Consider the following 16754-nt stretch of genomic DNA (forward strand, 5'->3'; position numbering starts at 1 on the left):
AGTCTCCTAAGGTGGCCTTAGACTAGTAACAGAGTGCAGCCCCCGGGGTAGGAGTCTGGGTTCAGATTTACTTGAGCTCCTGAGCGGAGCGGTGCTCCCAGGGAGCCTGGCATAGTTCACTGTTCATCATCCCTCACGCTCCGTAGGTCCCCCAGGGAAGCTATATAACCGCAGCTGCCTGGGGTGGAAGCATTGCTGGTGAGTGTGCCAGGCTTAGCCCAGGGTGGGGAGGAAAGGGGAGGTGGGGGGAGACTTGCCTGGGCCCTGGGAAGTTTGCGGAGACCCAGGCAGGGAGGGTGCATTACCTGAGGAAGCCTGGCCTTGGCTCAGACAGCCTTGTTGCTTGCAGACGTCTGCCAGCGGGCACTCTTCCTGATTACAACGTCTGGATCCCAGACCTGGTTCAGTGACCTTCCCAAAGAGGAGTTTCTTCAAACTGCTGTGTGGCTCATTCCAAACTTTGTCTATCCCTTGTGCCAGGAAGGACTCCCCATTTCCACCTGCCCACCCTTCACTGAAAAAGCAAGGCAAGGGGGATTAATTTAGCGGGGGAAAAATGCTTGTGTGTGTGTGTGGTGGCGACTGGTAATGAAGAAACACACTGAGAAGCTGGGCTGGAAAGTTACATGGGAGCCACACTGGGAAGGGCTTTGAATGTAGACTGTGGAATTCCACCTCTTGAAGGCTATGGGAGTCACCCGGAACTTACTAAACAGGAGCCTGACATGTCCAGTTTTGCCATTTAGATGGCAGCCATGTAGAGGTGGATTGAAGTGTCTGGGTTTGGAAGCAGGGAGGTGAGTTCGGAAGTTCTTTTCATAATCAGAGCAGAGTGGGTGATATAATGAAGTTGGTAGGGAGGGAGGATGTGTTAAATAAAAGGAAAGGCACAATTGATTACTTGGAAAAACAAAATTACAGTGGAGGAGAAAGAGCAGAGAAATCAAGATGGGACTAGCTTCCCTGACCAGGATGACTCGGGTGACCCATTGGTACCATTCAGAGGGGTCCTATTTGGAACAAGATGAGTGTGAGGCCCTTAGGCTATCCAAGTAGAACTATGAAGAGGCAGCAGGTTATATGGGTTTGGATCTCAGGACGGAGGCTTAGAACAGAGTGGTCTGTGTAGAGAAAGGAAATTGATGTTGGAGTGTTCTGTGCTCCCCAGGGAGGGTAGTGGAGGAAGGAAGATGTGCTTGTGGATACCACAGAGCACTGGTGACAACACAGACTGATTTTCTTTTCATGTCTCAGCTGTATCTGGTTTCCATGTCACAGCCCAGCTGAGCACAATCTGGGACTGACTCTCATGTGGGCCTTGAGAGATCCCAATGAAAGACTATATTCCATTCTTTGTTGGGGGCTGGAAATGATAGTCTTTCTTCATTCCTATCTCCCTACCTCCCAGAAGACCAGAAAGCTTTTCCCAAATTTTTCTGATTAAAAAAAAAAATCACCTGGAGAGAAAGGATTTATTGTTTTTTAACCAGATTTCTGGACCCTTCCCCGGGAAAATCTTATTCTCTGGGCCTGGAGTAGGACCTGGAGAGATAGTGTTTTCAATAACCACTTCAGATGATTCTATCAAGGAATTTTGAGAAATGGTACTCAGGCTGAAACACAAACCTATCTCTTAAAATCTAGGCTCAGACTGACCTCCTGCTTCCCATCCTAAAACCAGATTAGAGTGAGTCTTAAAGGCAACCACAGATTGAACCTCAAACTCTGAACTCAGACAGACCCTAACCCTAACACGCACTAGAAAAGCTGGGATCTGGAAGGATCTGTGCAAGCCTGGCAGTTCTGTTGTGGAAGTGGCCAAGAGCAGTGTCTGTGGTCAGAAACATCAGCTCTGGAAATGAAGAGCTGTTGCACATGTATTCTGAGTGGGCTTCATACACTGAGATTAATGGGACCCCCAGGGAGGTATTAGAGCAGAAGGAGGCTGGAGTTCAGAATTACCAGAAGTACTTAGTCTTTGTTTGCTGCCCTCACTGTCTCAGTGTCCTTTCCTAATAAGTCCTTTCTCTCCTCTGAGCCATGACTGAGTGATGTTTCTCCTTTTCCCTTTCATAGACACTGGACTTGGGATGCAGAAACCTTGATTCTTGATTCCTTCCATGGCCACACCAAATGGAACTCTGGTCTACCCAGCATACTTACTGATGGTGGGCATCCCGGGCCTGGGACCTAATGTCCACTCTTGGCTGGTTTTCCCACTGTGTTGTATGTAGGCCTTGGCCACCCTGGGCAACCTGGCCACTGTCCTCATCATCCGTGTGGAAAGGTGCCTGCATGAGCCCCTGTACCTCTTCCTGGCCGTGCTTTCTAGCATTGACTTAGTCCTCTTCTCCATGACTATGCCCAAGATGGCCAGCCTCTTCCTGATGGGCATCCAGGAGGTCGAGTTCAACATCTGTCTGGCCCAGCTGTTCCTTATCCATGCTCTGTCAGCCATAGAGTCAGCTGTCCTGCTGGCCATGGCGTTTGACCACGTTGTGACCATCTGCCACCCACTGTGCCATGCTTCTGTGCTCACAGGGCCTACGGTCACCACGGTCACCAAGATCTGACTAGCTTCCCTGACCAGAGCATTTGTATTCTTCTTCCCCCTGCCCTTCATCCTGAAGCAGTTGTCGTACTGCCAAACACACACTGTCACACACTCCTTCTGTCTGCCCCAAGATATTATGAAGCTGTCCTGTACAGGTGTACAGGCTCTTCATCATCCTCGTGGTCATGGACATCGACTCTCTCTTCCCTGGCTTCTCCTGTATCCTCATTCTGAGGGCTGTGTTGGAGCTGTCCTCTCGGGGGGCAGCACTCAAGGCTTTCAACACCTGCATCTCCCATCTCAGTGCTGTGCTGGTCTTCTATGTGCCCCTCAGGGCTCTCGGTGGTACACAGGCTGGGTGGCCCCACTTCCCTTTGCCGTGTGGTTACGGCTAATATCTATCTATCTACTACTACCACCCATGGTTAACCCTATAGTCTATGGAGCCAAAACCAAGGAGATTCATTCATGGGTCCTCCATATATTCTTACAGGACAGCAGGTGAGCAGGATAACCTCTTCAGTGTCCTCAGTCTCTACCAAAGATGGCAGGATTTGGGTCCTGTTGAACATCTTGGTGATTGGCACATCCAACCCACTGGGATGTCTGCTCCAAGTTACTTAAATAGACCTTGAATTTCTGTCTCCAGGAATGTGTCAATACAGAAAGACTTACGACAGTTTGGACAGGATATCCTGGTGAATAATCACCCTAGTCTCTCTGCTATGGTAGCCTTGCTGTACTCCTCTCTCCCAACTAGAAAATACACCCAATACTGACATGAGAAAGCTGTAAATGACATACCTTAGGATTCATTCCAGTCTTGATATATGATTTTAATTATTTTGCTTCCAGGTATCCATGTCAGTGAATCTGTGTTAGCTATAAAGCTTCCTTCTTGGACGCCAAAGTGGTTACACAGCCATTTTTAGGGGTTAATGAAGGTATTTGGGTGATAGTAATTGGAGGGAAGGAGACGGTAGCAAGCCAAGAAACAGCTCACATGAAATGTTACTTTTCTGTATGCATATGAGTGTATTTATGTGGAATCTGCCAATGTCAATGTCATCTACGTGGTTCTACTGGAGACTGGTTTTCCTTAAGGGTGATGTTTATCCTGGTTGTGGCTGTGAGTATGTACATGTGTTTATGTGACTATGTGTATTTTTAGTGTGTGCGTGTGAGTACATAGAACATGTGTCAGTTGTGTTTTGGTCTGTGTGACGGTTGTGTCCTGGTGTGTATACACTTCATAAATAATGTCTCTGTACGTTTATTATGTTTATGTGGCCTCTGTTAGTTGGTATGTGACGTGCATCTATGTGAGAATGATGGACGATATCTTTATGTGTATCTGATGAGAATGCTGCCTCTTTTTTCCTTCATATCTGTAATATGTAAATGTACAATGTAAAATGTTACATATTCGTAACAATGTGGAATATATAATATGCATGAGTGTGTGGAACGTGTAGTGTTGGGATGCTGTGCCTTTTGGCATGTGTGGTGTTTTGAAATTTGTTAGGTCAAAAACGTTCACACTGAAGAATTATAGGTAGAAAACAATGTACGCTCATTTGAGGCAGAAGAAAGAACACTGAAGTATGACTTACAAGGTTAAAATCCTGGAAATATCATAAAGTGACATACTGTATAACCTCTCTGGATTTTGTTTCCTCTTCTGTATAATGAGAAACTACAATAGCAGTGATGTTGTAAAGCTTAAACCCTATATGAATATCCTTTGTAGACTTCAAAGTGTTGTAAATATGCAAGAGATGATCATATTCATGGTTGTCTCACTGTACAGCTTTAGGAAACATTGTCCACACCATGGTCCACGTGAATGGTGCTCCCGTATTGTGCAGTGCATCACCAGTTTTGCCACATGTGGCTGTCCTGACTTATTGTTATTAAAACAACTCTTTGTCTCTTAATAAAGTGTTTTCACAAAGCTTCAGACAAGTTGATATTTATTTTCCTGTGCTGGTGTCTGATTTACAAATGACGTTCAAATTTACAAATGAAATTCAAAGACAGCAATACCTTGCCAAGAAATTCCTTTAGACATGGTAGATAACTGTATTAGGAAAAGAGACATTGTGGGGTTGGAATTTGATGCAATAGACATTAGGATCACTAGCTTTAATATTTGGGCAAGTTACTTAGCCTACTGCACCTCAGTAATTTTTGGAAACTCTAAGTGCTGTAAAAAGGAGATATAATGTAGCTCCTGTTGGGTGGTTGTGGGGATTAAATAGGATAATAGCTGTGAAAGCACATGGAAAATAGAAAGCAATCAATACACATTGGTGGCAACGGTTTTAATAATAAAACTGATAAAATGAGATATGTTTATTGCATTACAGGGAATTTTCAAAGTACAGCAGACTTCACCTTTCATAACGACCTGTTGTGTCAAGGCCAGGAGCTAGCCCCTTATCCAGGTTGCAGTATCACTGGCTTTAGATTAACTCATGGCCTTCTTTCTCAGGAGATCTTGGGAAATCTCTGTTCCTCCAGAATCTCTTTACTTGGATAACTGGGGGTGACTGGGGTAATTGTTGCTTGTTGGAAAAGTCGGCTAATTGCCAGACTAAATTAAGGGCTTCCCCTAGGCTCTCACAGAACCTGGGTTTCCCTCTGTCATAAAACTTAAAGCCTTGGATTCCAACTGGATGTTTATCCCTCTGTCATAGAGCTTAAATAGTTTTATGATAGCTGTCTGTTTATCTTCCATCATAGAACTGAAATATCCATATACATAGTTGTCTGTCTCCCTTGAGGACAAGGACTAGTTTTCTTTGTCTCTGGGGCCTGACATATAATGCTCTCAATGGCTCTTTGGCTGGGACCCCTTGGAGAGAAGGAGAGGGTGAGTGAGTTCCGGTTTACCTAAGATAAATAAATTCACTTATCCCTCCCCAGCCCTCTCCTTCCCCACCCCATCCACGCTCATCTCTTTTTCCTGTCTCTATAAATTATAGTCCTTAGTTTGACCTGTGCTACTTTATAAAGTCAACAAAGTACTTTCCCCACCCATTATGATCAATTATGATCTAAAACCAACATTATACTATAGATAATATTTGGTTAATTATTCCCTACTATGGAGGCAGGATCCTTCTGTATTCTCTACTCAACGCCCTGTGAATCTTGAAGTTTTCCAGTCTGGCTGGTGGAAACAGTCACTCTCCTTGGCCCTGTGTGAACACTGGGTGGTGGTGCTACCTCTAATCTTTCCAGGTGGTTCTGTCCCAGCTTTAGGTAGCTTGTTCACATGCATGTGGGCTCAGTACTCATCTGGAATCTTGCAGAGAGCCCTCTACATGTCTCTGGAGTTCTCTCTCTGTGTAGATCTCTCACCTCCAATACCTGGTCTTCAAACTCTAGCTAGCTGGAGCTTCCTGGACTCTCAGCTCCACGACCCTAACTTAAGGTGTCCTCTAGATTCTGCCTGGGTTCTCCTTCCCTGGCCTGCAGCAGGGAACCTCTCTCAAGGCAGTAAGTTGGGGAAACCCCAGGTTAACCTCATTTGTATCCCATGCTGCAGGGCTCATTGTCCTTCATTGCCTGATATACAGTATCTTTCAAGCTATTGTTTTATGTATATTGTCCATTTTAGGTTCTTTCAGGTGGATGTTACTTCCTGTTATTCTGTCTTGGCCAGAAGTAGAAGTCCCTGGGATATCACTTTTTAAGTCTTCACACTGTCTAAGTCTACAGAAGGTTGAAGGAGGCAGCAGAGATGGCTCCAGGGTGATGGCAGTGAGTGTCAGGCTGCAGGTTTACAGGTACTTGGAGATCATGTAATCACTAGTTTTGATGCGGTCTGAGTTGGAATGGCCTGATTTGACATTGTCTAATTTTACATAGTTTAAATCCGCATGCCCTGTGTTGTGAATGTAAACTTGTAGTTGTGAAACTGATGAGTAAAACATAAGGAGAAACCAACTAAAATTTACTTTGCTTTATTAATAGACTTTTAAAAAACATTTAAATATGCGAGGTATTTCGTTTCACATTCAAACTGTTCTCTAACTCTCTAAAATGTCTTCTCACTATTTTTGCCCTTAAGAGAAAAACAGATGGCATTGGTCTTATATGGCTGGGGTTGGAGATAGGGGAGGGTTAAGGAAACCACATCCTCCTTCCTCAGCAAGAAATTCGGGAACTCAAGACCAGGGAGTGGAAGGCAGAGGCATGGTCCCCAGGGATCCCTGTTATGCGTTAGCTAGAGACAGTCCCCAGAGCCTGGGGGACAAAGAAGATTCAGCCCTAGAGCTCTGGGGAAAAGCAGGTGGGTCCATTGGGATCCAGGCCCAGCAAGGACCCAAGCGGTACCACCAATGGAAAGAAGGTCAGAGAAAGCTTCAGTAAGGCGATGAGTTGGCACTTAATCTTGGGGTCCCCCTGAAAGTATATCCTGCTTTTCCTCTGGCTGAGTTTGATAAGCCTGGTAAGAAACTTGGAGAAAGCTCCTTGCAAAGGCCATGGCTACACACATGAGTTTCTTCTAGCCTTTCCTCACTCATTCACCCTGTCTAACTTCACATGGGAACTGGCAGAAGTGTCCCAGCTGGCACAGGGCCCATCTGGGGAGGATTCTAGGGACCCCTCTACCCACTGCCCCTCCTCCCCCCTACTCCAAGCACACCTTCCCAGAACACAGAAGCCAAGAAGGACACCAGTCCCACAGTTGGCTACAAGAGTACCTGCTGATAGACCCTCTGGCAGCACCCTGCCCCCCAGCAGGGAGAAGCCAAAGGAGGGAGGAGGTATGACAGAATAAATAAGCCTGATGTGGGAGGCTCAAAGGAGGGGGCGGAGACAGAGAGGGCTGCTCTTCAGTGCAGCCTGCCAGACTGCTTCTGGAAGAGTCCTGGAGAAAAGGGCACACGTTCCTTCAGCGCAGTTGAGGTGAGTGGAGGAGACTGGGGGTGAGTCCGGGTGTGTGGGTTTCTTGCAGCTAGGGGTCCCTCATTAGACCTGCTGAGTGAATGAGAAACCAGTCCCGGAAGAACCAGAAGTCCAGGGGTAGGACTGGGGATGTAAAGGAGGCCCCTGACTCAAAGGACAGACAGACTTAGCAATTTCTATGTTCGTGTGGTGAAGGGAAACATGGGTGGTGGTGGATGCTTCCTCTGCAGTCTTCAAGAAATTTTCTAGTGATCGGTTTACTGGGGTGCCCATCTAGAGCCTGGCGGGAATTGGCCTAAATGAAAGTGATGGGGGCAGAGAACAGATGGGGCTGGGACTGAGCTAGAGTTTGATTGGGGTTCAGTGTGAGAACACAGCCAGTCCCACTCAGGTCGTTAGTGTGGTCAAAGCTCACTTTGTGATCAGGGGTCAGACGATAGCTCTGTTTGGGTTGTGGGCTCTGAATGGGGTCCAGGCTCATATTGTACTTTGCATCAGGAGTCAGGCTGTGGCTGAGATTGAGACTTAGCAATCTTCCCGGGGCTCCGATCCTGACCCAGTCTGTGTCTAGGATCAGGGTTCAGTCTTCAGCCCATTTAAAAAAGTGGATTTTGTGTCCACACTGCGACTTCCCCTGCCTTGCACTCGTCTAATGTCCCACCCCCCTCCTCCCACTGAACCACTTGCAGCTTTTCAAACAGCGTGTGTTCTCTTTCTCTCTGGGTCTTTGCGTTCGCCAGAATGCACTTTTGAAAACAAATTAGATCAGGTCTATTGCTTAAATTCCCCCAAGTCACTCAGAATTAAATCAAAGCTCCTTGCCATGTCCTGCAAGGCCCTACACGATCTGGCCCCTGCCCTCCTCTCTGACCTCATCTCTTACAACTCTCCTGTGCTCTTGATACTTGGGCCACCTTGACCTTCTTCCTTCTGGGAATCCCCAAAGCAGAAGACCTTTTTCTCTTGCCTCCTCTGCCTGAAACACTCTTTGTCTCAATCTTAGAATGGCTGGCGTTTTCTCATCACCCAGCTCTCAGCTCATATATCACTGCCTCAGAGAGGACTTCACTAACCCGCTGTCTCAAATAAGGGTGCTCCGCCTCTGTCCTTTTCTATCCATCACTCTGTCTTATCTTCAGTGCACTTATCTTTACCTGAAATGTTCTTGCTTATTTGTTTACCTTCTGTTATGACTCTCCTAGTGCTTGAGCTCCATGAGAGCAGTGATCTTTTCTGTTTTATCCACTGTTTTATCTCCAGTTTGGGGCACATAGTAGGTGCTCAATGTGTTTTGTCATCTCACTGAATGCTGCTGTCCCCATGCCCCCAACCCTGCCTGCTTAACTGTGACTGGCCCTGCAAGTCTTGGCTCAGATGTCACCTCCTCAGGGAAGCCCTCTGAGCCTGATAACTTGGTGAGCTATTGTCTGCTTTGTTCCCGAGGCTCTTGTACTTACCCCTGTCTTGGCATTTATCACAACATGTTATGATAGCTGCATATTTGTCTTAATGTCTCCCCACCACTGGAGGGCTGAACCATGACTTGTTTACTCTGTATTTCAGTATCTCCAGTGCTTAGCACGGAGTCTGGCGTAGTCATTCAGTCAATAATTTTTGGGAAAAAAAAAAAGGAATCAGTGTGTCAATCAAAGTCCCAGATCAGGCCTTTCCACTGCATGTAGGCAACACTCAGAGAAGCCTAGAAGGGCCCTGATAACTAGGTCAAACTTTGAAGATGTGTGAGAATCTTATTGGCTCTGGTTCTACCTGGGAAATGGATCAGCAGGGCCTTGGACCCCTGGAGCTTGCCTGGGGGTGATTTTGGAGGGCCAGGGTGACTTGAGTGAGGAGAGTGGGAATGGGAACCTCACACTGCTTTTTGTGAGTCAGAAATTGCAATCTCTCATCTTTCCAATCTCCTCGTGGCCATTCTAAAAAGAATGGCCAAGGCCCTATAAGTGTTCATCTGCATTATCAAATCCAAGCAAGGTATGAGGGACAGAAGATGCAGATGATTTGGGGTGGATATGATTCTGGGGCCAGCACCCTCATGGAGTGTTAAGAGAAGGGCTCCCTCTCCATGAATTGACTGATGAGCTCTGATCATCCTTGCCAGCCACAGCATCACCCCTGAGGTCTGCCTTCCCTCTCTGGGCCTGGGAATAAGAGCCAGAGGTTCCCAGGTATTCCTGGGCTTCCCTCCAAGGACATTTTCTTCCAGGTGTTCCCATAGAGGCTGGCAGGGGCACCAGAGGCCCCTACCCCACTGCTCTAGGCATGGAACATTCTGTGTGTTTAGCCACTAAACCTAAGTGGGGAGAGCTGGTCAGGTGTCCTGAGTCTTAGAGAGGCCTTCTGGACCAAATTTTGGATTCTTTGGAGATTAACATTGAAACAATCCTTAAAAACCATTGGTTTATTCAAAAGGAAACTGGAAAAGGGGCAGGGCAGTAGCTTGGCCTATTGGAAAGCACATGGATTTGATGCTGAGAGCTCTAACTAACCCTCAACATCCTTATCTGTCAAATGGGATTAATGTTACCTGCCTGACAGGTTGATGAGAGGCCTGTATTGTTTGAGAAGAAAGCACTCAGTAGAGATAAACCTTTTTACTTTCCACTGTGGGCCCTTCCCAAGTCACAGCCAGAGGACTTGAGGCTGAAAAGGGGAGAGCACCCAAGTCTCAGTCCAGGAGGGTCCTCTTTACTGCCTTCTTGGTTTCCCTTCCAAGAGTCTAGCTGGGCCAGGTGTCCTACTTACCAAGCCCTTCTTCTACCCTGCCTCTTGGGCAGGTTATATTTGTTTTCAGAAGGTGCAACACAAAGCCGGTTAAAGGGGAAAATGTACAGGTGTTGGAATTGAACAGTCTAGGTCAAATATCTCTTTTACCAGTCAGCTACTAAACCCTGGGAATATTATTTAACTTCTTGGGGACTCAGTTTTCACACCTATATTGTAGAAATGATACATAGAAGTCCTATTATGCAGAATTGCTCCTGGGTTAGATAATACTTATATAGTGTCTGGCATTTTGTAGGCATTCAGTGATTTCTGTTATAATCATAAAAACAATAGAATCAATGCTGGCAGTGACCTCATTGTTCTTATGGGTCTGCATCCCTGACTGCCTTTCCACACGTGTCTGAGGTGGAAGGCATTCAGAGAGCTCTGGGAAAGAATGTGAGGATGGGCTGGTATGGGGGCTGTGCGGGCACTGGGGGACAGTCCTAGAGGCTCGGGGGAAGGAATGGAGAGGATTGAAGGCCTCAACGTAGATTTCTACTCTGTATCACTGGAGGCTCCTGATCCCCCATCCTCAAGAAAGGGCTAAGATGTTCTTCACAGTTCTCCAAGAAACTTCCTGAGACTTGCTAAAATAGTGTGACTTTTCAGAGAAAATCTCAAGCACAGGGCTACTCCCTGGAGGTTAAGGCAGTGCAGGCTTTCTAAAAAAGAAAAAGACCCCTTTCTTTGTTTATTTTTCCTTGATTATGTTTTGTTTTCAAAATAGAGTGATTAAGCTCCAGTTTCCTTCAGAGCTTCCAAATATTATCTGAGTGTGTGCTATGGTTCTAATTGCTAACAGCTGCTCAGGCTGTCAATCAGCTGGCAGGACCGTGGGAGATTAGGGTGCTTCAGGGCTGGACAGTCTGAAGGGTGATGCTTGGGTCCTCCGGTTGGCTCCCCTCTCTATTCCTTCATTTCTCTCCTACTGCCGCCTTCTGAGGTCCATCCTGGTTTGATCTCCAGTGAGAACTGCCCACTTCATGCTGTGGAGGTGCCTCCCTTCCAGGCGGGCTGAATCTCAGTGCTTCAGCTTTGTGCTTCAATGTTTCAGTATCTTCATCTCAGTGCTTAGTCTTTGCAATTGTGAGAGACTGGCTGCTAGTTAGTATGTGTGTGTGTATAAGTGTGTGCTTGAGGCGAAGTGGCAGTTAAGGTGACAGATGGAAGGGGGATAAAAAGTCTTTGGAAACTTCAGACATTTTCAGAGACCTTATTCCCCATTTTTATGGAAACATGAAAACAAGTGCTTTGTACACTGTGATGCTGTTTTATGACATCTTTTGACATTCCTGACCTCACTAATTTGCAGCAACACAATGAAGTTATTAACGTCCTCTGCATTTACTTAGACCCGAGACTCATTTCTAGTCCCAGGGTTCTGCTCAGCACATCACTTTACCCTCCTAGGTAATAGGGTTGAATGTGCCAACCCATGATTCTTCCGCAGTATGTTTCCTAAGACAGCACATTTTTATCCGGGAATTGACCAGCTTTACCTTGTCTGTCCATGTAAAATTTCTGGATGGTATTGATATCTGACCCTCTGGAGCACTAGAGCCTTTTTGCTAATGTGTCCAGTCAGGGATCCTAGGTCACCCCCTCTCTTGGGCACAGACTATGCTGCATGCCCACTTTACATTTATTTAGAGCCAAGGCTTTGCACTTGCCCTGTTCTCCACATGCCCATTCTCATGCCCTGTGGCACTCTGGGTAAGAAAGGTCTTTTCTGTTTGACTCTAAAGTTTCTTGTTCTGAACTTATCATATGACCACCATGCCCTAACCTTCCAAACAGTCTTCATTTCTTCTCAAAAATCTCTATAGTTCAGACAAATTGCAGTCTTTCTTAACCCCTTGGCTGTGTTACCATTGTTAGACACTTATTGAGGAATTCTTCTTTTGATAAAACTCCTTTTTATTTTCAACAAACATTAACTAAACACTAATTAATCAATATGATAGCATCCCTGACATTAAGGAATTAATAATTTAGTGGGAAATAAACATAGCAATAATTCCAGTTCAGGATGGTAAATGCATAAAAAGAGACCTACACAAAGTTCTTTGGGAGTACAGAGCAGGAAACATTTAATCATACCCAAGGGAAAGAGGCTTAGGAAAGTGCATAGGAAAGAGACAGTAAACCAGGAGGTGGAAGATAAGATTTTGCCCAGTGGGAACTTAAAGAGGAAGATCTGGGAGGACCATGACAAAGGGAAGAGAAGTAAGAAGACAAGTAGACACAGAGGCATGGAATCAATGCTACATTTATGAAATGGCATGTATTCCAGTGTGCCTGGAGCATAGGGACCATGGTGAGGAGTGGTGAGAGAGAAACTAGGGCCGAATGCTGAAAGACAGAGCTTTGTCCCACCCTAGTAGTTTAGTCTTTATTCCAGAATTAATTTGGAGCTTACAAAGGTATTTTTTAAACAATAAAAGGTGACCTGATTTCATGTGGGTAGAAGATTATTGGCATTGTGCTGATGACAAAGTTAACACTAGGATCATGGCCATGAGAATCAGGGTATTTAGCTCATGTGTCTGTTTAGGCCACATAGAAAAAAAAAGAAACTCTACAGGAAAACAGTTAACAACAACAGATATAATTTTTTGCATATTTACTTTGTTCCAGGCATTGTGTTAAAAGCATTACACTCATCTCATTTAATCCTCACATTGACTTCTATTAGGCAGTGACTGTTATCCTCATTTTAACAATAAAGAAACTGAGGTTTAGAAATATTAAATGATTTGCCCCAGATCACACAGCTAACAAAGTTGTTGACTGGGATTTGAATCCAGGATCGATTTCAGAGCTCATACTCTTAACATTAAGCTATACAATACTGTCTCTGGAAGACTTTGATCTTCAGACATGAAGAGTTTGATGTGCTTGAGAGACAACTCAATGGACTCTTTTAGTGACTAGAATTATGAATCTGATCACAAAAGATAATTCAGCCCTTCCCAAGTAGATTTGGAAATCAATAGTTTATACATAAATAATGGGTTTACTGAAGGAGATGAGATGGCCCGGGGAGAGTGTATATAGAGAGAAGAGATCTGAGGATAAAATTCTGAGAGCATTATCATCTAAAAGTATGCTTAAGGGTCAAGTGGAGGAGGCTGAAGACCCAGAAAGAACCAAGAACTAGTGATCAGAGAGAGATGAGGAGAAGCAGAAGCAACAAGGAGAAATTTTAAGAAGGAGGGAACTGATCACAGTGTCATATGCTACAGAGAGGTCAGTACAGAAGATTTAAGTGACACGGAAGACTTTGGCCTCTTAGCCTGAAGTTCTTGGTTAAGCATGGCTCCTTATATCTTCTCCCTCCAGTTGTTTAAACTCTGTCACTCTCTGTTCTAAAACTCATGCTCCCAGTGTTTTCTCCTTTGTGTCTGGTCTGAGGGAACCTCTGGGTGACAGCTCAACAGTGGAACAAAGACCATCAACACATCCTGAGCTCAGTGAATGATGTAAGCCCCTCCTGATGCTCCCCATGAGCTCTTCTGTGCATTCAACTGCTGTCTGGTAGCCAGTGCAGAAACCCCTACCCCAGTTGTCAAGGGCCAGATCTTAAGAACCTAACCCTTCTTTTTTTTTTTACCAAGATAAAATTATCTTAAATATACCCTAGCGATAAGTGTCACTATTTTCCTAATGGGAAGAGGAGACAGCTATATATATATATATATATATATATATATATATATATATATATATATATATATATATATATATATATATAGAGAGAGAGAGAGAGAGAGAGAGAGAGAGAGAGAGAGAGAGAATACATACACATATATAGTGTGTGTAAATATAATTATATAATCTAATAAATAGTAGGAGCATGTGAATATTTGTGAATGGAGGAAAGGAAAAAAGGGAGGAAGTTAGTTAACTCTGTAATTGTTTCAACAGAGAGATATGATCTGAAAAAACTCAAATCTGACATTTCCCACCTCAGCAATCTGTACTTATATCCATCACTTTAATAGCCAGATTCAAGGATATTGGAACCCTGGTATAGGATTGATTGTTCCTCCAGTGCTTTTAATACCGTCATCTTTCAGGTTTAGTCCTCTGTGTCAGTCGCACTATCTTAAGCCTGGTGGGTCCCCTAGAAACAGATCTTGAGGTAGAAATTCTTGTTTAAAGGATATATTGTCATGAGAAGATGAGTGAGGGAAGTAGGATAGAGCAGGGAAAGAAAATTATGTGAGGCTGTTGTCTCAGTTGGAGACCAGCTTCAGCTTTTGTTCCTCAAGAAGCTCTGAAGCACACATTACATCACAGCTTTGGTCCCACCTGAAGACAAGGAGGCTGGTCTTTTATATCTTTGTGTTAGGCACTCATTGACTTCTAGATGTGCTCTGGTGGGGATAACATAACTTCCTGGGTGAAGTGCCTCTCATTTGATCAAGGAAAATTTTCTGTAGAAAGGGAGAACTCTGAGCCCTTAGTACTCAACACCCACTGCAAATGGGATATAGATGCATTGGCTTGGTGAAGGGAATCTGAGTGGGACACCGTTGGCATTCATTGCAGTTATTGTTCCTTTTATGATATAAACTGGGCAGTCTGAACAAGTGTAAGACTTTGGGTGGACATTTGGGCAAGAGTGAAATGTAGAGTTAGAGTTCAGGATGAAGTTAGTGTCTTTTTTTAAAATTAAATTAAGGGATATCATAATAAAATAGGTGTTATGAAGTTTTACATTAAGTTTTAAATAACAAATAGAGTTAAGTCTTAGGTTATTGTTAAAGTTAGGGTTAAGGCTAGAATGGGCGAGATCATTAGGATTAATGATAAGGTTAGATTTCAGCATTAATCTATGTTACTAGAGTACTGCTACATCGGACTGGGATTAGTCTTAAAGATAGTCTAATGATATAATTAGAATTACAGTGGGTATTAAGTATAGGGGAGCATAAGGTAGGATAAGATAGAAGCGATGGGAATTTTTATCATCTAAGTCTGATGTGTACTTACTCAATAACCTATCCTTGGTGAACTAAAAGATTTTAAATGCTTAGAATTTTTACTTTAGTATTTCATTTGTTTTCAGAATTAACTTCAGAGGTGGGGTTAGTAAGAAAGACTGGATGAATGCTCATTTGGGCCTTGAGTTATGAAGGATAGTTAGGTTGAGTTTAGAATAGAATCAGAGTTTGGATAGGCAATGAAGTTAGAGTTCTGGTCAGAGAATAGGACATCAGGGTGGAGGAAAAGAAAAATGGCAGTGGAATTCTGGAGGATCTGACAATGGCTTATCTTTGTATTCCAGCCTCTACCTGCCTGGCAGTGGTCTCAGCTCAGCATCTTCACTATGGTGGATCCCAGTGGCAACGAATCCAGTGCCACATATTTCATTCTAATAGGCCTGCCTGGATTGGAAGAAGCTCAGTTCTGGTTGGCCTTCCCATTGTGCTCCCTCTACTTTATCGCCGTGCTAGGTAACTTGACCATCATCTACGTTGTGCGGACAGAGCGTAGCCTACACGAACCCATGTATATCTTTCTTTGCATGCTTTCTGGCCTTGATATCCTCATCTCCACCTCATCCATGCCCAAAATGATGGCCATCTTCTGGTTCAATTCCACTACCATACAGTTTGATGCTTGTCTGCTACAGATGTTTGCCATCCACTCCTTATCTGGCATGGAGTCCACGGTGCTGCTGGCCATGGCCTTTGACCGCTATGTGGCAATCTGCCACCCACTACGCCATGCCACTGTGCTAACATTGCCTCGTGTTACCAAGATTGGCATGGCTGCTGTGGTACGAGGTGTTGCACTTATGGCACCCCTGCCTTTCTTCATCAAACATCTGCCTTTCTGCCGCTCCAATATCCTTTCCCATTCCTACTGCCTACACCAAGATGTCATGAAGCTGGCCTGTGCTGACATCCGCGTCAATATCATCTATGGCCTCATTGTCATCATCTCTGCCATTGGCCTGGACTCACTTCTCATCTCCTTGTCGTATCTGCTTATCCTCAAGACTGTGTTGGGCTTGACACATGAAGCCCAGGCAAAGGCATTTGGTACTTGTGTCTCTCATGTGTGTGCTGTTTTCATATTCTATGTACCTTTCATTGGGTTGTCTATGGTGCACCGGTTTGACAAGCGGCATGACTCCCTCCTGCCTGTCATCATGGCCAACACCTATCTGCTTGTTCCTCCCGTGCTCAATCCTATTGTCTACGGAGTGAAGACAAAGGAGATCCGGCAGCGTATCCTTCGTCTTTTCCATGTGACCACCCACACTTCGGATCCCTAGGTGTCAGGAATCAAACTTCTTTTTCACTGGAAGTCCTTCAATTCAGATTTTAATATCAACATTTTGGAAGACAGTATTAGGGGAAAAATTCTTAATGAAAGCACAACTGATCCTTCAAAGATGAAATTGATTGGAGAATCTCCATCTGAGTAGGGGTAGCAGAACTGTATACTCCCAATCCTTATTTTTCAATATTATTTTACCCTT

General features: G+C 44.6%; 2 protein-coding genes across 2 annotated transcripts; both read left to right on the forward strand.

The window, feature by feature from the left end:
- Positions 1 to 687: 687 nt before the first annotated feature.
- LOC307056503 (olfactory receptor 51E1-like) lies at positions 688 to 16547 on the forward strand (the record flags this gene model as incomplete). The annotated part of the gene is given in 3 exon segments (XM_079709319.1): positions 688 to 756; positions 762 to 797; positions 15552 to 16547. Coding segments are annotated over 3 exon segments (1101 nt in total).
- Positions 2052 to 3059, forward strand: OR51D1 (olfactory receptor family 51 subfamily D member 1; the record flags this gene model as incomplete). The annotated part of the gene is given in 7 exon segments (XM_079709320.1): positions 2052 to 2102; positions 2106 to 2231; positions 2235 to 2570; positions 2574 to 2707; positions 2709 to 2885; positions 2887 to 2950; positions 2952 to 3059. Coding segments are annotated over 7 exon segments (996 nt in total).
- Positions 16548 to 16754: the final 207 nt, after the last annotated feature.

Source organism: Hyperoodon ampullatus (genome assembly GCF_949752795.1).
Source record: "Hyperoodon ampullatus genome assembly, chromosome: 7".
Classification (NCBI taxonomy): domain Eukaryota; kingdom Metazoa; phylum Chordata; class Mammalia; order Artiodactyla; family Ziphiidae; genus Hyperoodon; species Hyperoodon ampullatus.